Genomic DNA, 22,347 nt, shown 5'->3' with positions numbered 1-22,347 from the left:
CCATCTACCGGGCTTCACATGTCATTTCAAATCTGGATCTTTCTTTAACATTGTGCGATTGCTGCTTTTTGTCATTTTTTGCGAATAAATGAATAAACAGATTCTGCAGCTGCAAAAGAGGTAGATGAGAGAGGTGACTGAACCAAAACTGTAAATTACAATCCATTAATGCTAAGTATAACAGGAACAGCGCAGAGTAATTATTGCATACTCAACCAGAAACATAGTCATACTCGTTTGATAAAAATGTGGAATATTGCAGCTTGAACATTTTAAAAGCACTGGTGAAAATGGTTAGTCTAACATGTTCTGGTCAGAAGAAACAGCTAAAGGCAAGTTCAGGCAATCTTCAAAATCCTTCATTTCATCTTCTGAGGACTATGAATATCTAAAGAAAAACAAAGTGTTGGACTTCCAGAGAGCAGTACCATATATATGTATACCTTAACAAGCTTAGTGGCTAAAAACATGGACATTACCATTCGTCCCTGAGTCTCCTCCAGCAAGGTCACACGGTTTTGCTGTTGCACGTCATCAGCCAGTAAGAGGACTTGTCAACCACTGACCAGCTCTCTGTGCAGGTCTATTAATTAAATCACGATCCGTTGAAGACAATCAAATATAGTAGACTAATTATCTCTTATATTATAGAAGCTGAGCACCCTCTTTCCCCTCCATTTACACTACAAGCCATTCTACTCTAATGTGTCGCAGTCATCTAAGTCTGCTTCATTTCTCCCTGCAGCAGCTTCTACCGCTCAAACATTTTGAAGTTTAGAAGGGTTTATTTTATTCATGCACTTTGTGAATATTGCAGTAAAATGAGCCAGTGCGTTAAGTAATGTTAAAATACGAACATCTCGATGCGATGTGTTTTTCAGCAGGAGGTCTTTCAAGAATCTTTGAAATCACAATTCTTAGACACATAATTCAAAAAGTCTTTCACTGGGAAGTTAACGATGCAGAAATGATGTTGATCATGTGCAAACACGATGTTGGGTATGCAGTGCTGTGTGCTTTGAGGGAAGGGGAGTAGCTGGGAGTGTGATTTGGTGGGTGTGCTGTGTTATCAATTGCAATAATAAGGTTTGCTAATGCCACAAGCGACAGGGACGGCTCTTCACTGCTGGTCTTAACATACAGTGTCACTTTGTTTCTCTGGAGAGTCACTGGAAAGGCCTCTGTCTCTCTTTCCCTCCATCTGCCACTCTCACTCTCCAGCTCTGGCTCTCGCCGCCTCTCTGTCTCCCAAACTCTCTCGGCTTTTTGCCTGTCGCTTTTCCCTTTCTCTTTTTTTTCCCCCACTCGCTGTCTCTACTTCCATCTCTGTCTTCCTTTTGTTCCAGACTCTTTTGCTTCCTGCGTATCACTTCTGTTTATGCTACTCTCTCTTTCTCTCTCTCTCTCTCGCTCTTGTCTTTGTCGTTCTCCTCTCCTCACTCTGTGTGCGCACAGACATCTAAGGCAGCCTGAGACAGGTCGTCCGTCGTTGCTTCTCGTGGGGTTTCGCGAAACACTAGATGAGAAAAAGAAGTGTCAGGGGTGACAGTTCGCTTCAACCTCCGTGTCGTGTGACATCTTGAAAGTAGCCATGAAGAGGACAAATTCAGTGCAGTTTGTATATATTTAGTGACTGGAAAATAAAACCCAGAGGAGCCATATTTACACATCTTTCTCACTGCTTACTCTTATGAGCACTTTTAATTGTGGCTACAGCTCATTGACAGGAAAGAGCCAGTTAAATATTACCTGGCAACACATTCTACCAAATCTCCCTCAAACATAAGCCTGTCTGACAGCGCAGCCTGCCTTTGAAGAGAGACATCACCCATGATGCTCCACATTCGCTTGACATGTAATGTCTCACCATTGAGCTTTAAGCCACGCAGTAGCACGTTAGCATTTGCCACATGTGGGGAAGCAGTTAAGCTCATTGTTCATGTGCATGGATGCGTCTGTTATTAGCGAGTGATGCTGATTTCTCACTTGCAGGAAGAGAGGAGATGGAACAGTCAGAAAGTGATAGATTGAGGGTGTGATGAAGCATGGTCTTTGTTAAACGCATTGTGTGTGGGATGACAACACAACTTTCAAAGACTCCGGTTCCCAGGGGTGTCGCACAAACATCAAACGCTAAAAGCACAACTGAACTTTCTATGTTTAGGTCTGGAACTTGGGGCTTGTTTTTCTGCAAACTGAGTGCAAACATGGATTTGACGTGTTGGATGTCAGCACAGATTGAGTTTACGTCACCAAAAAGTTTCACTGGGACTGCAGCCTCGGTTGTGCGGTGACCGTTATCGGCTGCACGGCCTTACGGCTGTAGCATCTCTAACTGGCGTCAGTCTTTTTCCACCATAGTCACGAGGCCTCCTGTCTCTGATCTTATCATTAGACTGATTTCCTGTTACATGTTTTAAGTCTGATTAGCGGTCAGTTTGATGAACTGCCATGATCTCAGGGAGGTTAATGTTGAGGACTGGGGCTCTTAGAAGTGACAACACCCTTGCTCCCATGGGGTGAGCCTGGAGAGTGATCCCAGGCAGCATTGGTATTAATGTGTGTGTGCCTGTGTGTGTGGAGGCGAGGTGGGAGTGGGAACGGAAGGGAAATGGAGATGGTAATGAAGGAGCTAATTGCTTCCAGTGGATTTTGAAATCGAACCCGAGCCCCCAGTGCATGGGCCAGGCAACACACAAATGGAATATTGATGACTATGGCGAAAATAAAGGAAAATGACCCGCCTATATGATCGATATGAAAGCCACACATCTGTGCAGAACATGTCTCAACAGGCAGTACATTTCCCCTGGCTTTTATGGATCCGTATACACTTACCACGGGTTCAATATTGCTGAGGTGCAGAAATATTACATTATATCAATTTGCTCTCTCTATTATTCATAGCGACAATGTGATATTGATAGTCTTTACAGCTCCACGGCACTTTTATAATTAGCTTATTGTAATTAAAACACATATGGAGAGTCAAACATACCACAGACAGGTAAACTTGTATAGGTAAAATATAAAACTGGTAATAATGGACATTAAGCAGGAAAGAGGTAAACCGACTTTCCTCAACATATGGTATTAAAAGGATTTATTGATCTGCAACAAGACCAAATGGTTTTCAGCTATGAAGCTGCAATGCTTATTAGTCAATGTGACTAACGCCAGTATGAGTCATCCTCTGGGAACACTGAATCTGTCTAGATAGTTTTCATAGCAAGTAGCTGTTGAGATATTTCATTGTAGACTATGTGTTGTCATCTGTAGAACTGTGGTTCTAGAGAAACTCTAGGATATTGCACAAACAAAATGTCTATCACTCTGGCCACTGCTCTTTAACTCTATTATTTCACACATCACCCAGCACTAACAGTAAATGGCCACTTATAGGGATGTTGGCTCTTTGCACCTTGAATAATAATGCGAACGGGAATCCCTTTGAATCGAATCCAGTGAGCTCGTCTCGCAATTTGAGCTGCGGTCCTCTGACCTAATTAGAATGTGTTGGTGAGATGAGGGGGAGTTGCCATGACAATAGCCTTTCTGCTATGGGACAGGTGAGAGCAGACAAGATCAGGTGTCTGAGGTGGATCTGAAGGATTGCTCCAAGCCTAAAAAGAGAACTGATACATCATCATATACTGTGTATATATATATATATATATATATATATATATGTTTGTATAATTAAATTTGCTTAGGTGTTCTTAATAATTAGCAAGTACATTTTTTTTTACAAGGTGAATCTTTGCTTGGAAAATCTTTTATAAATGACTTTTATAGGCAAAGAAAATCAGTTTTGCAAAAGCATGAATCTTTTTACCCACATTACACATTGCTTGTGTAATTTGCCATCAGGCATTTGCAAGGGGCCTCTAGGCAAAATGTGACAGCCAGTGTTTGTAATGCATCTACAATTTCTACTGAACATGGTTCAGAGCCGACTGCTTCAAGAAGTGTCTTTGGCTCCAGGAGCTACACTCGTCCAGATGAACAATAAAACCAAACCCACGAAGGGTTATCCTTTGTGGGCCGACATGGGGCTGAAGCCAATCCCAGCTGACATGGGCGAGAGAGGTGGGGTTCACCCTTGACATGTCTTCAGTGTATCGCAAGGTCAACATACAGAGACAAAGAACCATTCATACTCACATTCACACCTACTGTCAATTTAGAGTCTCAGTTGACCTAACCCCAATATACATCTGGACGGGGAGGAAGATGGAACTCCACACAGAAAGACCCAGGTGTCCAACTGGGAATGATCTTGCTGTGAGGCAGCCGTGCTAACCACTGTACCACCATGTCGACCCAGTGTGGATACATGAATCAATATTTATTTAATCATCTCAGAGTTTTGTATGAAAAAAAAAAAAACATTGACACAATTGATGGAGCTGCCATGGCGCTTATTGTTTTTCTCCAGTACTTGGAGAACTATCATTTTGTGCTTGATGTCTGAGACAATATTATATGGGTATACAATCTACAGGATTCTCTGTGCAGCGAATGTCTGTGTCATTTCTTAGATTAGATGCATGAAATCAGTGGAGATGGAAAGTGTTTTTTTGATTCTCCTAAGTATATTCTGCTGCCTCTCTCTGTGTTGTGCTGTCTCAGTGGTAATAATGGGTTTCTATTTATTCCCCTGGCACAGGGATGAGGGGCTTTCATGGGGCCTTTTGTTGCCTCCCATACTATTTCCTCTTGTCTTCGTGTTGCGCAAAGACATGAGTTTGATGCCGAGGGGAGAATTTCTCCATGACCGGAATCAGCACCCCATCATCCCACAGCCCCACTCAGCTTTCCCTTTGTCTCTCTCTCATTTCTTCCTCCTCCTGCAGCTCTCCGCCAGCTCCACAACACTGCTCCCTCATGTTTACATATAGCCTGATCCAAAACAACAGTCTGACGCTTTACAGCCTGCAGCCCTTGTACTCTCTCTCTCCCTCTCTTTCTCTTGCTTCCGTCTTCTCGACTGTTCTTTTCCTCCTTTCACTCGTGGCTCACATTGGCTACTCTGTGAGTCCACAAAAGAATACAGAGGAAATGAAATGGCACACATGGCGAAAATGGTATTGTTGGCAGGTAATGACATAGTTACTGTTACAGCGGTTCGCTTGTTCGCTATGTCGACAGCGCTTTTTTATTTTTTATTTCTGAAGGTTGCAATTTCCAAAAGCCGCTGCCTTGAACAGTGTTTTCTCCGGCGATGAATCTTCGAGTCGCAACCTTGAGTCAGCGGTGCCGAGTCCAACTTGACACATAATTGACAGCGGGTCTGACCTCGTCTCTAATGGATTCACCCAGAGCCGAGCTAACCAGAGTGTCAAATCACCTTTTAAGAGGAGCAGGAAAAGTGTCATTTATTTCATCACTGATCATAAGGAAACACAACTCCTCTCATCCACTTCTTTCTTGTAGAGTCTTTGATTTCCCTCAGCCCATCAATTTTAATTTCCCTTTCATTCAACCCTGCATCACATGAATTATTTCAAATCAAAAAATAGGCTTTTTTGTCTGACAAGATATGTCTTCTTACCAGGTTGTTATGTTAGTGTGATGTATATGTTAGTGTGACATATGAGTATTTGGGCCAGTTCAAGGGGAAAATAAAGTGGTGATTTTGAGAATAAAGTTAAAATTTGTTTCAGAATAAAGACAAAATACTGCAAGAATAAAATCAGATTATTACAAGAAATGTTTTAACAAGACTAATGTAATATTAGGAAAGTGGTAATATTTCGTTCATAGTAATAATTTCAGGCTACATGTCATTTTAGAGTGGGCACATCAGTACAACTTGTTAGAATATGAAGCATCTTTTATATTTAGACTTTAGTAAAGGTTTCATTAAATAACCTAATACTTCATGTTTTGTCACATCAGCGCCACATAATCATAAGAGTCAGGACTTTGAAAAGATTATGTAAGAATCTGTCTCTATTCCGAAGAAAGAACAACACAGAGAGTTGGAGGAAGTGGCCTCTTTGTGGAGGAGGAAATGTTTTGTATTGGTCGACTGTGAGGTTATTGTTATCCAGAAGGAGTGGAACTCTATTATCTCATAATTTTTAATTAAATTGCGACTTTATTTCTATAATATAACAACAATAATTCTTGAAATCGTATAATTTTTTTTCTTAATATGGCCCTATTACTCCTTTGCACTTGTTTCACTGGTTTCTTTCACACGTTTACTAATTTCAACAATATTAACAAATTAGGTTTTCTTTTAATCCCTGTAATTTGATTTATTTTAAATTACACTTTCCCCATTGTGTTGCATGTTGTTTGTTTCAGGGCTGAGTCTGTACGAGTCTGAGTCTCCCCCCTCCCCTGCTCTCACTCCCTGTCTCGAGCTGTCTGGTCTCACCTTTCTCTGCTTTGTTGTAAAAAATGGTCTCAGGAAGTCACTTTGCAGCAGTGGAGTGATGTAAACCTGTAAAATCAGGCTAAGTTTGATTTATGCGCACCATTAGCAGGGAATAGTGTTCCATCATAAGTCGTCTGTGTGTCTGTCGAGAGGCTATATGGGAAACCTGAACCCACAGTCATACAGATAGGATTTTATGATCTGAACTGAATGATGGGATTATCATTGCCGTAATTATGGCAGGCGGTGGAGTGTGTGTGTGTGTGTGTGTGTGTGTGTGTGTGTGTGTGTGTGTGTGTGTGTGTGTGTGTGTGTGTGTGTGTGTGTGTGTGTGTGTGTGTGTGTGTTGGCTTGATGTAACCTTCTCTGCAACACACAGCAGTTCTCATATATACCGAAGCTGCCTCCTGATTTATGCAGACACCAACGTGGCTATACAGCTTGTTTGAACTATTTCAAAGTAAGAATAAGAATCATCATGATGAAGTTGGAAAATTGCAGCTATTTAGAGCAACACTGCAATGGCAACTCTCTAAATGTGCCGCATGTAAATGTTGAAAATAGCTTTATTTACACCATAAAGTGACGATTCGTCTTCTCTTTTGTCATTTCAGCGAGGGAGGAGAACGTGGCCACCTTCCGTGGCTCGGAGTACTTTTGCTACGACCTGTCGCAGAACCCCATCCAGAGCAGCAGCGACGAGATCACACTGTCCTTCAAAACCTGGCAACGCAACGGCCTCCTCCTACACACTGGGAAGTCCGCCGACTATGTCAACCTGGCGCTCAAAGACGGGGCTGTGTCGCTCGTCATCAATCTGGGCTCCGGGGCCTTCGAGGCCATTGTCGAGCCAGTCAATGGAAAATTCAATGACAACGCCTGGCACGACATCAAAGTGACACGCAACCTGAGACAGGTAATCGGGGGTAGCAGTGATGGACGGAGTTTGGAGACAGGTGGATTATTATTTCCTTTTTTTTTTGCTTTAGATTAGCTGCTTCCAAGAGCTTTGGAGAGAGAGCTGGCATCAACAATGTCATGTTCTGATTGGTTGTCATTCCATCACCACAGTTCAGAAACATTATTGAAATAGATGTCATGATTTTTCAGTTGTCTTTATTCTTACATGGAATTCTGTTTCATTTAATCTCATGGTTTAACTTTTGTTCTTCTAAATAAATATGAAAAACTGGGCATAGCAGTCCTTTAGCATGGCCTAGTAAAGGTACATTATGTTAGGTATATCCTTCTCTGCTGTTTCTCCACATATTGAACTCGAGTTCCCTGTGTCCTCAAATTAAGGTTATTTGATGCTACTTTTATCACTCCTGCCTAAGGTAACACATCTATCAGGTGCTTCTTGGTTTTTTAAACAGTTTTATATGTTTGTGTAGAATACATTTAAAGCCAGGCAGAGAGCTTTTGCCTTTGAGCTGTGTATTAATGTGGTATTTATAGCTCAGACGATCGTGATGCTTTTTAAAGGCAGTTTGTTATTGGACAGATGCTTTTTTTTTTTACTGTTTTCTAAATGTAACTTAAATTAGCTTGTGTTGCTGTTGGGTAGAGCTTCTATGTAATAGGGCTGTCACTTTTTCTAAAAATCAAGTTCAAAGGAATTTGACATGACACGCAGTTCGTTCAAGTATTTTCGATTACTCCGCCCGCATTAGTCAAACAAGCTCAACTGTGGTGCCTCCTTTGGTGTCTCACTAACATTGGAACCCAAAGATCTCACGGTACAAAGTTGATAAACAGCCGTCTACGGTGTAGAACCCAAATCTCTGCCCAACGTCACTTATCAGATGCTCTGTTGTTGTGATTGTCTGCTCAGGACAGCTTTGCTTGCTAGTGTTCTCCATTTTCAAAGACAAACAACCTAACATTACTGGCGTCCTCGGTCAAGAGGACATGCGATAGGTCAAGCAGATAGTAGATTTAAATATGATGGAATTTCGTCATGTTTGAATGAAATAAAAAGTGACAGCCATTCTAGTGTGATCTAGGCTGTTAAGAGAGACTAAGCCGCACAGTGCTTTGTTGAGGTAGGGCTTGTTCTTTGTCTGGATCGACCTTTAGTTTGTCTTCAAGGTGAGACAGCACTTTAGTGTTGCTTTCAGAGCTGCACAACAAGTAAGTGTCGATTTTCCTGACCTTCTCTGACAGTGAGCTTTTGTCCCACAGGTTAGTAAACAGCTGTAGCCGAAAATCCCAACAGGATGAACACAGTTTAGGGGGTTAGAATCTAAGAGCCGAGGGTTTGTCGGCTCTCTCCTTTCTTTCTTTCCTTCTCCAGATCTGTCTTTCTTTCACTATCATTTTCTTTCCTCTATATGAAGGACAAACTTCGATAGACTCGGGGTGAAAAAAACCCTACAAGTTTTGTTGGGATTTTTAAGCCATCCTATACAAATTTGTATCAGAAAGTGCCACGTCTTACAGTACTTTGTCTTCTTCTTTTTTGTTTTTCTTGCAGCAGACTGATGTAGAATATTTGTCTAGGATGGCAAGAAGGCGCATTTTTTACTGCAGCAAATCTCTGACAAATCCTGTAGTGTTTTTCTTCACCCCAACACTAACTCATCCATGATAAAAGTCATTTTTTACTACTAACCTATATCTAACCAACTAATGTACTAACATCCTACTTCTTCATCATTGCTTTTGGTTTTTGTTTTCTGTCCATCCTTATTAACAACCTTTTTTGTTCACTATTCTTTTGATTTCCTTTCTTCCCCTTTTTCTGGAAAGCAATCAGGCATTGGACACGCTATGGTAAACAAACTACATTGTCTGGTAGATATCATTCTTATTGTCTTTTTTTTGGGTTTGCCGTGTGTCCCCTCCCCCTCTCTTCTTTTATTCGTTCTTTTTGAGTTCCATCCTAGACACTCTTATCAAAAAATGAGGAGATGGGTTTGTATTACCAGGCAATTGTTTCTTCGCTTCTTCTCAATTTCCTCCCTGACCTGCCAACAACCTCCTTCTTTACCCCACAATCCCCCATCCTGTTTTTTTTTCACTTTGGCTTTTACTTTTTTCTCTTTGTTTCTTCCACATTACTGCAGATTGCCAACAAGTAAAAAGAAAATTGACTTCTTTGCCTTTGTCAGGGCGACTTACTTTTTATTTCAATTTTTTGGCACAAAAAGTCCCCATTTTTTGTGAGGACTGTCATCCAGAACTGACAGAAGCTTACCACAATCCCAAAGATGGTGACCTCGACACCGAGCCGAAAAGAGGAACTACCAAAAAATGGCAACCCTTGACCACCATTGCGGGAGCTCTGACAGTTGTTTCCAACTCACTATGGCGCATGGCATGCCCACCACTCATTGAATTCTCACCTCCCAAACTCATACAACCTCCACCCTGTTAACTAAAATAACCACTAACACTCTAATTCACTCACCTTCCACCTGTCACTGTCTCACTCACCCTGCCCCCCTTGTGTGTGTTTTTGTAGCATGCTGGTGACAGTGGTGTGTGTGTGTGTATGTGTTGGCTCACCTTGATCAACCCTCACACCTGGGCCCATATGCAGAACATTTCTAAGAATAAGCAAACTGATCAAGGATTATCTGTTTCTCCAGTGACATTGAGAATGTAGCCATGACACCTGAGCTAAACCTGATCAGAGATCAGCATGAGCTATTCTGAGAGTGTGTTTGAATATGGGCTCGGGTCTTGATTGTGCATGAGCCTCTGAACCCTGTGTGGCCTGCTCCAGCTTTGTATGGCACCATTGATCCACTTATTCCCTTACATGTCCAGTTAAGTGTGTTTAATTTGCCTTCTAACAGTGGTGACCTTGGTTTGCACATTGATGTGGTGTGAAAAGCCTCCCTTTGTTTTGCATGTGTGTGGATATATAGATGTGGACGTGTGAAAGAGAGGGGAGAGTGTGAGACTGATGGTGTGAGAACGAATGTGTGCGCGAGTGGAGGCGTGTGCGTACACACGCCCGTGTGCTTGTTTTGCGTTCACATATGTGTGTACTGTATATGTGTGTGTCTGCAGTTACCAGATAAATCCCGAAACCTAAGACAAGTGCAATCAATTTGTCCTTGGTTTGAGCATTGTACTAACCCTCCCCCAACCTGAAGTTTCAGAACCAAACCCAGGATCCATTCTCTTACCCCCATCAAAGATAAAGAAAATATGCCTGGGCCATATTTTCTTTACCTGTCCTGTGAATCCTATGGCAAAAATTCCATTAACAAAATCCAAACACTGTCTGGTCCAAAATAATCGCTTCACGGTTCTAAAAGATTCTTTAAAAAAAGGTTAAATGAGAGACCAACCTACAGTGTGGAGCCTAAAGAAAAGTTTCAAATGCAGACCAAGGAAGGAAGTGTGTTTCATACACAGCATGCAATCTAATACCAGAGTGTAATGGCTGGGCTTTGGCTATGTGTTACCCCTCAACAGGTGACTATCTCTGTGGATGGAATCCTCACCACCACTGGCTACACCCAGGAGGACTACACCATGCTGGGCTCCGATGATTTCTTCTACGTGGGTGGGAGCCCCAGCACGGCGGACCTGCCTGGATCTCCAGTTAGCAACAATTTCATGGGCTGCCTCAGAGAGGTAGGAGGGACTGAATACAAATGAATACAGACAGAGAGCAGGCGCACCACAATGTGTGTTGTTCATTCCCAATACTGTATCTTAATTTGCATCAAGTTTCAATTTCTGTTGTGGGACTAGTTGTCATACACACAACTGCTTTATTAGTAATTATTCAGCCAGAGCAGCTGTTTTTAGATTAGGTGAAAAATAATAATCAGCACACCTTCCCCAGGAAGGAGAGGGAAAGGGGGCAGAAAATAAAATTGCATTAATTAAAGCTGCTGAGCTGGCAGAGGAAGTATCAGACTTTCAATATTCCTTTGCTTGATTTAATTCGTAACACTTACTCCAGTTTGTGTGAGAAAAGATCCCAAAATTGCTTCTGTCACATGTAATTTGCAGCTTCAGCAGGAGAATGCCGCTATAACGCCTCTCAATGGGCAGTAATCTGAAAGAAATATTTGACTGTGATGAAATGGCAAAAAGCGCTGTTGTTTCGGGATGTTTATAATGCATCAGCTGGCTCTTTGAGCTCGTGAGTAAAGCCCAAAAAATATATTAAGTTCCCTGTTATTTACATTTTGCTAACCATCACTTATTCTGCAGTAAGTAATGATACTAAAGGGAAGAGCCATGGCTCTTCAGAGCAGTAAAAAAGATACAAGTCTGAATCAATGTTTTTAGTTAAGCAGCAGTCTAAGAAATTACGTTGTTGCACAGAGACTACAGTGTGAAACACAGCTTTTATTTTAAACTTTACAATAGATTCACATTATCTGGGAATTTATCTGATCCTATGTATCTGGCTACACCTGCCCTTAGACAGCTCAGACAAAAAAGAAAGTCTGTTCCCATAAAATGACAGGACTAGTCGACCTTAGACGATTGCAGTGCCGCTGCAAAATTGGTGCCATGGGTTGCTGTTGTGGCAGATCCAGTTATCTTTAGTGAAAGGACGAAGCAGTTCTTCTGCTCTAACAGAGAGGGATCTCACATTGGGCCAGGATAAACAGCCCTGGCAACCCTAGCCAGCAAACACAGGCAAACAGACCTGGCAGTGGCTGCTGCAGCTCTGCAAGCTGAAAATATGAATTGGAGTTAACAGCGGCCATGATATGTTGTCACAACAGTTATAGCAGGGAAATGTACGAGTTAAATTTAGACCGGCATCTAAAACAGAGGTGAAAACTTGTATCTGTCTACTGCTGTCCATGCAGCTCCTTACTCAACAACAGACATCATATAAAGTGATCAAATTTGATGCTTTGATGATTGAAAGATCCTCCATGTTTTTCACACACGTTTCTAGCTTGAATCATATGTTTGGTTAAGTTCATTAGGATCCTCTGAAGGGTTAGAAGATCAGAAATAAGCCGTTTTCATGACCTCCTGGTTAAATCCGCAGAATTGGCTACGGAGTTGTGCATGTGTGAGAGGCAGACTACGGGTAAACATTTACCCATAGTCAATTCTTTGGATTTTACCTATAGTTCATGTCTGAAAACTGCTTCACTGAAAGCATGTTTTCCGTGTGTTAAAATGTTTTCGGCGAGCTGAGACTGATGAAAAAAACATACAAAATACATTTCCAATAATGCATTTCACCTTCCCCTGCTGACTTTTAGCTAATTCCAATGTGTTTCATCAACGTGTCTTAAAAATGAGATCTTCAAAGCGTGCAGACGTTGCACCCTGCCTTGAAGGTAGATTCATATATAAATGATTCTACAATCAAAACAAGTTTGTATACTAGGAAAGTTTATTTCAACCCCAGTGAAGGAATTCATATTTTATTTTTGTGTTACTTTTAAAGCCTCATAATATTTTGAGTACATCATAACTGTGCCATCTCTTCTAAGGCTGGCCACACTCCACCCTCTCATCCTGTGTGTTTTTAGCTTCCATCACAACCCTCTCACTTTTGACAAGAGCCAGTAATGTGTAGTGATACGCTGCCAACCTCAGTCCAGCACCTTGCAACACTCCCTCCACTTAGCTAAGCTAGCTTCCATCAAACTACAAAATGCTCTTTCTTCATCCTGTTTTCAGACTGCTGTGCTCACACACACACACACACACACACACACACACACACACACACACACACACACACACACACACACACACACACAGACACACACGTGGTCGAGCACATTTGGGCAATGGCTTGGAGAAAGTCACCTTGTCTGCATTGTTTTATGTTTCGGCTGAGTGGCTCAGGATCTTGTTCCTCCATCATTACCACATTGGCTAATGCATTCCTCCTTCATCCACCCTCAACGACACTATGTCTCTCTCACACACACAGACTCAATTGTTATATAGAGATGTACATTTTTAACACTGACCCAGTCATTCCAGTGCTTTTACATCTGTGAGTAAATGTGAGCTGTGATTTCACATGTGATTGTTATGGGCCATGGCTCAGGAGGTAGGGCAGGGTCATCTGTGGTTCCTCCAGTCTGCATGTGTGTGAAGGGGTGAATGGGGCTTGTAGTGTAAAGTGCTTATAGTGGTTGTTAAAACTAGACAAACGAGATGTATGAATGCAGCCTATTTAACAGCCTGTGTTCTGCTTTAGGTATATTGTCTCATTTAGGTGGTTTACACTTCAGCACAAATAATACACAAGGAGATGCTCCTTTTGAAAGAAGAATAAGAACCATCTCCACACCTTGTATGTATCATCAAAGTCTTATGGTTGAACAAATGCATTAATAGTCCTCCTGGCATTTAGCAAAAGGGCTCTAAATATAGATATATAGATATATATATATAATAGCACACTCTCTGTGATAAAAATGGTCCTTTTTCCTGGTATTGTATTTCATGCTTTTTGTGTATTTAGGATTGTGCTTTTTGGATACAGCAGGATTTGTTGTTTTGCACTTCTTGACAGCCGTGGTAGTGAGTCCAAGGCAAAGCATGAAACATAAATGAGCAGTTGGGTCAGTTCAGTGCGTCACCCTGCCAAGTGTATATAGATTTATATGCACTCAAACACTGCTAACACAGCTGCAGCAGCAGAGTAGCAAGGCATCTCACCATTGTTACTTCACCTGAACCCTGGTTGTCAGGGAAACGTTCCTGCATCCACCAAGTGTGGTGGAGACTTTTCTGTTGTTAAAAGCTTTTCCCTCAAGCCAGTAGTGGTATTATCATTTATTTTAATATTGAATAATTAATCTATGAAAGCAGAATTACTTTACTATATATGTTTTGCCTAATTGTTTATACTTGATTCTCCTTCTTTGTCAATATACCAAGCTATGGGTGAAGTGTTGAACATAAATATATCTTCTATTCCATATAACAAACAAATTTGATTGAGAGACCCCTATAGCTGAAGTTCTATATTGTAAGTTTAATGAAAGCGTGCTAAACTCGTCTATAGAGCCAGTTCTTTATAACCTAAACCAAACCTCCATGCTCCAGTTGCACAGTAGTAAGAAAAATTAAATATATAAAAATAAGGACTTCCATTAACACCTTGTCATAGTCCTCACACTAAAGATTAAGCATTAAAGGTTATTTTTTCCTGTTGTATCTATCTTACATTTAATTTATTGATTATATAGAGTCCAGTTATAAAGAGGCAAGTGCATCTATGCAGACTGCATTTTTCATCAAGGGCCGTGATGCTGTCGTATTTCTGTGTTTCCATTATTATCCAAATGAGCGTGACTCAGCATGAGTTGGGCCTTGTGAGAGTGCACTGGCTTGATAGAATCTTGGAGGTGATTCACCATGTGCTTTGGGTAGTGCTAGTATTGTGCTGTCCTCTGTGACGCCATCTGCTACCCAGTACCTTGGAAACCACTGGCCTCTTCAATCATAATATCTCTTTGATCAATCCATTAAGTGCAAATTGTGTCTTTCTATGGAGTGCACTTGTGTATGTGCCTGCAAGCTCTAATCTACATATACATTGGTTGCTCTCCTGCAACACATTTATTCTTTCATGCCCCCTCCACCTCTCTCTTTGGATTCAATATCACCAGGTAATGAGGGAATGATTCAGTTGAGCTTGGCCCATTGCTTGGATCAGAGTGCGTCAGTAGTTCTATTTGACTGTGTGTTTATGTCTGGCTTAGGCGCTTCAAACGTTACGGAAGCTGAAACGTTGACGCATGTTGGTTTTGTATGAGATAAAAAAAAAAAAAGTTGAATAAGCTGATGGATATTTATCTACAGTGAGAGAATACCTCCCTTTCTTGACAACAAAAGAGTTGCAGTGCGCTGCCATCACGGCCCTTCTCTCATTCAGTCTTCACTGCACTCTCTGCCCCTTTAGGCTACATGGGATGTCATCCATGCTCAACACACACGTCCCGCCCACGCTCGTGTTTAGCCATGTGGACTGGAGTGTGTTACAAAACCGCATGAGCCAGTCAGCAGCCGCCTGGCTCGCTCTCCGGTCAGCCCTGATTTCTGCAGGGCCATGCAGCCAGTGCCCCCTCCATCACCGGGTCTCACGACTCGCAGCTCCTCCTTCTAGCGTCACAGGGCACTCGTGGCAGCGCTGGAGCTGTGTTGTGGCAACTCGTGTCAGACTTTGGGGGAGGCTGGGGCACGCACCGTCATCTCTGCCGGGAGAGGAGGGGCTGCATGCAGGAGGTGGAGGAATGGGGGAGATGATGATGAGTAACAAGCATGGAAGCAAGCAGGGGAGGATGGAAGGTGTGAGTGAAGTGGGGAGTGACGGAGCAGAGAAGACGAGTGCAGGTGAAGTGAGAGTCAGTGGGTGAGGGACAGAAACAGAGAAACACTGATATAGAAGCAGATAAAGGGAACGATGAGTAAGTGAGAAGATGCAGAGAGAGGACAAGAGACCCATCTCTGGCATTTGAGAGGAACATTGTCGTCATCAATTTTGTGTTAGTCACCACAGTATATTCAGACAGCGCTTGTTTTCCCCTCCAATACAAACCCAAATGTCACCCTGTCCTTTTAATTATCTTACTGTTTTTTTAATGTCCCCTTAGAGGACTGAACAGTGATGGATGACTTTAAACCTGAGTTTTTAATGGAAGGTCATCACCTTTCACCCCTTCGGCTAAACTGTGACACAGGTAAACACAGGATTTTGCACCCAATGCATACTTTGCTATCCCAAATTCAAAACTGTGCATGATGTGACAGTACAAAAATAAATTTGCTTAAAGGTATTTTAAAATTTTATAGTCGCCATCCCAGGGAGCACAAATACACCTGTACCTGGAGATTAATTTTGTTTTTACTGATGACAAAATATATATTTTTATAATAATACTCACTTTTCAGCTCTTCTGAAAGTTTCTATTAAAGTTTTAATCATAGAAAACTAGTTTTGTTTTTAATGGATACCAAATCTATTTCAAAATATACTCATAAAGTACATAATAAGACAAAGAAAACATACAAAGCCTGAAGTCTACAAGGCACTTTAACACCTGAGCAGTGTTCCCACTCTGGATTATCTCTCAAGGTCTTCTTTTAAAATTGACGATCTAAGATCAAACAAACACTGTTTCTTCTCTTATGTTTTAATCAGTTGGAAGATAAAAGACTACCCAACCAAATGAAAGCTGCGCACGGAAACAGTAGTAGTTGCCTGTGAATGCTCTAGAAGTGATGAAAATAAATCAATGACATGTCTTGCTGCTACTGAAAACCTTGCCATCTTCATCAGTTTAGAATCCTTCTTGTTGGCCCACTGCATTTTAGACAGGACCTACAATAGATTCATATTGATTTTTAAGTTTTGATGCAAACTATGACACTGCCTTTTATGTTTTGGATTTCTTGTTTGAGCAATGGCTCAGGACGGTTGTTGTTGGTGATGTTGTAACCGTACGATGTGTTGTGGTACACTGACGATAACTGCACATGCATGTGTTTGATAATAGGAAATGGGTGCAAGGTTTAAGACCTATAGGAAATAGCCAACATTAACATAAAGAGCTCTCTTAGAGAAGAAAGTAAGTAGAAAGTAATGCTAATGTTAAGTCTTAATCGTGCTTGTGTTTACGTCACATATGCCTGCTGCACACTGCAGGTTAATCCAGTCGATTTTAGTTCCGATTCAGCTGATCCAGACGATGGTGGACAGATATTGTTATAATATTTACTTAATATTGATCTGCCCGCAAGTCAAGTGTGTATTGTATATTGTATGTATTGTATCTATTTTTCTGTCTGTGCAGTCTGAATGTATTTGCATTTCTCTGTGCATGTGTGTGTTTGAACAGAAATCTCCTCTGCAAAGCTTCATGAGCTGTGTGTGTGTGTGTGTGTGTGTGTGTGTGTGTGTGTGTGTGTGTGTGTGTGTTCACTCCACTTCAGTGGAATTACCCTGCTTCTTCATTAACACTGGGGCTAAATCAGCAGCTGACAGCAGCTGGGGCCAAGAGGACATGAGCACTGATCTGAAGTAGATTAGGGAGGAGATTGTGCTTGTGTGTGTGCGTGCATGCACACTCTGTACATCTACCCACCTGCCCTTTCCCCGCCCCGCTCCATGTAGCCTTACCACAGCTCGATCAATACCCCATCCTGGAGCAGAGATGAAAGATTTTGGCTTTATGGAGTCGTTACAGTCCCTTGTGCATGCACTATGAATGGGCCCCATAAGGCCGTTGATAGACTGAGGGATGGCGTGGCAAAGCACAGCCATAACAATGGAAAGATGAGGTACACATAGCCGCAGTAGTCAGTTCCTCTTTTATAACATCATTTCGATTACCTTATTGATCAGCCTGCAGCAGAGCAGACAAAATCATAATCCCAAAACAGATCGGAGGTAGTTGATTGTAAGATTAGTACGTCCGACAATAACATTCAGTGCCTGGGAGAGTTTGTAAAGACCTTCCACTGTCAAGAAAAGTAAGATAGAGAGCGACCAAAGCTTTTCTCAAGTCAGGCACAGAAACTAGTGGTTTTCAGAGTATGAGAACAGCATGCTGTAGCTCTGATGGAGACCTTGTGTTTTAAGAAAACCACTGAGCATAATTATTCTGACCATATCTAGAAAAGTCTTATCAAATATGTTTTAAAGACAGAGACAGACTGAGTGTCTTGGAACTTGGGCAAGTTGAAGCAATTTACATCTAAGAAGTGCACAGTGGTCATCACAGCACTATTTAAAAAAGCTCTGCATTGCAAATGCAAAAGCAAAAACATTAAAGTCTCTTTTTATGTAATATTCAGTTTGTTCTCGTGCCCAGTAGTCTTAAAGCTTGCTGCAAGTGGAATGCAAGGTATTTGGCTTCAGAAGAAAATATAAAAACATTGCAGTTACAGAGACTAGACAGAGTTAAAGCTGGAGGAAGTTTGAGCTAACGGGCAGCTGTAAAATTTCAGAAATACATTGACTTTGACAGTGGTTTGTGCAGATCACAGGGTCGAGCGATGTATTGAGAATTTGCATTTATGACAACTTCTATAGAGAAACGTTGCAGCGGATGATGACATTGTCAAAAGGGGGAGGAGGTTGTGATAGTGATGTGATGTTTTCTTAACAGACTGAAAACCTAAAGCATCTATGGACATAAATCACTAAAAGACAAGGAAGCGGCATCCTGTTTTACTTGATCCCCTGTGGAATGAAACACTTGTTTTATCTGAACTTCCTGAAACTGTACAGAAACTTTTTCTTTGTTAGTTGGGATCAGTGAAGGGAACGTTCTTCTTTAGCTATGCAGCATAAACACATTTGAGCTTCTCTTTTTCTTTTCACGTCCTGAAGGTAATAACGTCACTGTACCTTCAGTTTTGTCAAAATCATCCATCTTTAAAGCCACAGCTATGCAAGAATTCCCTCTCAGACAACATATATACCCATCTTTTACATCTACCAGATTTTTTAGATCCCCTATACAGGATAAAAATATAGTCAAAGTAATTAAAAAGGTGTTTAGATAAATAATTGTTTTTTACTTAAGTTGAGTCCAGTTTTAGCCGGTGGCTCACCATCTCCTCCAGTCTGTGCTTCTATCAGCTTTTCTCAACTGTGGAAGAAAACTGAAAACAAAAGCCTTGAACCTCTGCTCCATGAAATCAATTCTATTTTTATAAATCCCTAATTATTCGTAACGCTTCGAATTGTTTTCTGACCGGCGCGCTGGCAAAGGACATGGACATGTGTTTGTGAGAAAGTCTCATGCGAGTGCCCTGGAAGAGCGCAGCGGTTTATTAAATGATGCATTTCTCGTAATTAGGATTTTAATCATATGATCATTAATTAATAATAATTACTGGGTCGAACAAATGTGCTACATTAATAATATTTCTCATCCAAAGGCTGTTTCATAATTAACATTAGATAGGGGCTCTGAGACTGAATAATATTCAAATTCAAACAAACCACCTTCATCTGTCGGAGGAGACAATTAGTCGAGAAAATAATACACAGATTTATCAATAATGGAAATGATCAGTAGTCGGAACCCCCGGCATGTACTGTCTCATGTAGCTTTCTGTTCACACACTCATGTGTTGTAGCTAATGTTGCTTTATCTTATTTAAAAAAACCGAAACAATAATTTCATTAGTATTGTGTGTTGTGTTGCCAGTAGATTAAGTGCTCGACAAGGTGTGTGGTAAGCATTTAATGTGTGTCATGTTCAGGAGATTAAGCGTGTTTGTTAATCACGTTGACGGCTTCATCGCTATGTTTGTAGTGTACACAGATGTACACACACACACACACACACAAACAAACACACGAGTTTCATATAAAAGCCAGTGGCACATTTAATCAACATCTCTCCCTCTTTTTCGCTCTATTTGCCTCCTGAAATATTTTCTTTCTCACGCAGTTTTCTTTCCTCTCTTCCTCTGATTCCCACCAGCTCGTCGCTCTCTCCCCAATATTTTTTTTTTTTTCCCCCCCTTCCCGTCAGTCCTCCTCGGCGTTCGGGTCACCTGTGTTGATTTACTGTCAAATCTTCCAGGATTATCAGTAATCCCACAGCAGCGAAATCTGTTTGCTGACAGCTGTGCTCCCTCTCACAGTGTTGCCTTTCCTGCACACACACTGCCCTATATACCATAAGAGGCCCGTCTTCCTCACCAGGAAGGAAAGGGGGGAAAAAAACAAAAAGAAAAACATTAATTTTCCACCTCAGTGGATTCCAATTGCTAATACTCTACTCTCCTTTTCTGTGGTATTTTGCTGTGTTGGACTGTAAAGTGGGACTGCTTTCTACATGGATTAGAGTGGTTGAGCTGAATTATTGTGGGTAAATAGGGATGATATTGGGACAGATTCTTCCAGGGTCACAGACACTCCTGTGGGGGTCCAGCAGCAAGCGGGGGGGGGGGGGGGGGGGGGGGGTGCTATCTAATAATCTCGCCATCGCTCCTCACACTTCACCCAGTCGGCAGGTGTTCAACGAAATGAAAATACAGTCATGGATTTGTGTACAGTCTCCGTTTCACTGTGGATTGATTGAAGTTGAAATAGAAAATGACTGAGAAACAAATTGGGCCACACACGCCTTAAGATATTAGTTTTATTGATCCTGCCGTCCTCGAAACAGCAATGTGTAATATTACCAGAGAATGATGCTATAATAGTATGACAGTTTTGAAATGAAGTACAATTCATTCACATAGAAATAAATATTTTTCATCCATACTGTTTGGGCAAATTATCCCAAACAGGGACATATTGTGAGCAGCCTTAAAAAAAAAAAAACTCTCAAACTCTTTACTCTTGCATGTCACGTATTTGTTGCATTTACAAGTAGCCCCTAACTCGTGTATTTTTTCCTCAGGTGGTGTATAAGAACAATGATATCCGCTTGGAACTGTCCCGCCTCGCTCGCATCGTGGACCCCAAGATGAAGCTTCAAGGCGACATCGTCTTCAAGTGCGAAAATGTCCCCACCCTCGACCCCATCAACTTCGAGACCCCGGACTCCTACCTGGCCTTGCCCAAGTGGAACACCAAACGCGTGGGCTCCATCTCTTTTGACTTTCGCACATCTGAGCCCAACGGGCTGATACTCTTCACCCACGGTAAGGCTCAGGACCGACGGGACGCCAAGGGCCAGAAGAACAACAAGGTGGACTTCTTCGCGGTGGAGCTGCTGGACGGAGGGCTGTACCTCCTGCTGGATATGGGTTCTGGGACCATCAAGGTCAAGGCCACACAGGCTAAGGTCAATGACGGCGTCTGGCATCATGTGGACATCCAGAGAGATGGTCGCTCAGGTAAGGATGGAGGGGAGAGGGAAGGAAGAGACAAAATGATTGTAAGCAGGGGTGGAGCTAGTGGTGGAGTCACGGGGGGTCCATCTGAAATCTGATTAGCCTCTAAAGGTCACTTACTAACAATACATGTGACATTTTTAATAATCTTTCCAAGCTTTTTTTAAGAGCTCAATGTGCTTGAAAAAGGACAATTTTTCAAAATATAATCCATTTGCTCAAATCTGTAGAACAGCAAACAAGGAACAACTTAGATGTGACTGAATCAGGAATTGTGCATGAATGTCAGAAATATAATGGGCCCCAGGTAATTGTGGCCCCCTCTGGCACAGTTTTAAGCAAATAAGTTATAAAGTTAAGTCCATTTTGAACTAGCTGTACCTGAAACTTCACCTTTGTTTTGCAATCACAATTACAGCTCCATGGTTGACTAATAATAGAAACATGATGTGTGTTTAACATCCCTGATCACAGCCTGTTTAAGTTGTTGAAGTACTGTGATCAGCTCTGAACTGTGGAAACTTTGGCACTGGGGGCTCATTATGTAGATGTTTTTCATTTCTCACTCTCTTCCACACAATCACAAACAAACCGTGAATGACTTCAACCTGAGAACTGAAATCGTGGCTCAGGTAAAAAAATGTTGCCTCTGGCCGAGTATGAATTTATAGGCAGAGAGTTGACGAGGCGACTAACCAACTGCAAGAGAAGAGAGCAATCAAGTCTGGAGAAATTTAGTATTTCTGTCAGGACTTAGCTTGTGGGGACTGTGTGTTATCAGTTATCCCTTTTAAATCGGAAATCTACATTTTGGGAGTTAATTACAACAATATGCAATTGTTTTTATTATAAGAACAATGAATATAGATGATAGATTACTGACTAATAAATTGACTAATTGTTGTCAAAGATTGAACAAAAATAATCTTAATTCATCATTCCCTGTGACTTGCATGTAAGACCATATTCTTTATTATTAAGGTTATTCTACCATATTGATATTCACGATGCAAGTGATTTAAGGAAATTACACTTCAGCAATTACTCTAGTGCAGACTCCTCACAGTAGCTGCGACAATAGAACTGCAGCAGCAGAAAGAATCAAAGTTGTAATCATGTCACGGCTTATTTCCTTCCCTTTCTCCTGCTTCACATCTGCAGAATGATGTAAATCTCCTCAATATATTAAT

At 41.5% G+C, this 22,347-nt stretch overlaps 1 protein-coding gene across 16 annotated transcripts in view; it reads left to right on the top strand.

Moving 5' to 3' along the window:
- Positions 1–22,347, top strand: part of nrxn3b (neurexin 3b) — a 269,160-nt gene that overhangs the window by 57,365 nt on the left and 189,448 nt on the right. For 13 of the 16 annotated variants that reach the window (XR_011239244.1, XR_011239243.1, XM_069514505.1 and 10 more), the window contains 4 exons: positions 7,003–7,304; positions 9,140–9,184; positions 10,820–10,981; positions 20,722–21,160. Coding sequence is in view for 14 of the 16 variants with exons in the window: in XM_069514505.1 (XP_069370606.1) it covers positions 7,003–7,304; positions 9,140–9,184; positions 10,820–10,981; positions 20,722–21,160 (948 nt within the window). In the remaining 2 variants the exon portion in view is untranslated. The remainder of the gene's footprint in view (positions 1–7,002; positions 7,305–9,139; positions 9,185–10,819; positions 10,982–20,721; positions 21,161–22,347) is intronic. The other 3 variants (XM_069514503.1, XM_069514501.1, XM_069514498.1) reach the window with 2 other exon arrangements.

Source organism: Paralichthys olivaceus, chromosome 19 (genome assembly GCF_024713975.1).
Source record: "Paralichthys olivaceus isolate ysfri-2021 chromosome 19, ASM2471397v2, whole genome shotgun sequence".
Taxonomy (NCBI): domain Eukaryota; kingdom Metazoa; phylum Chordata; class Actinopteri; order Pleuronectiformes; family Paralichthyidae; genus Paralichthys; species Paralichthys olivaceus.
Note: the sequence above shows the minus strand (reverse complement) of the source record. Positions and strands in the feature narration are given on the sequence as shown.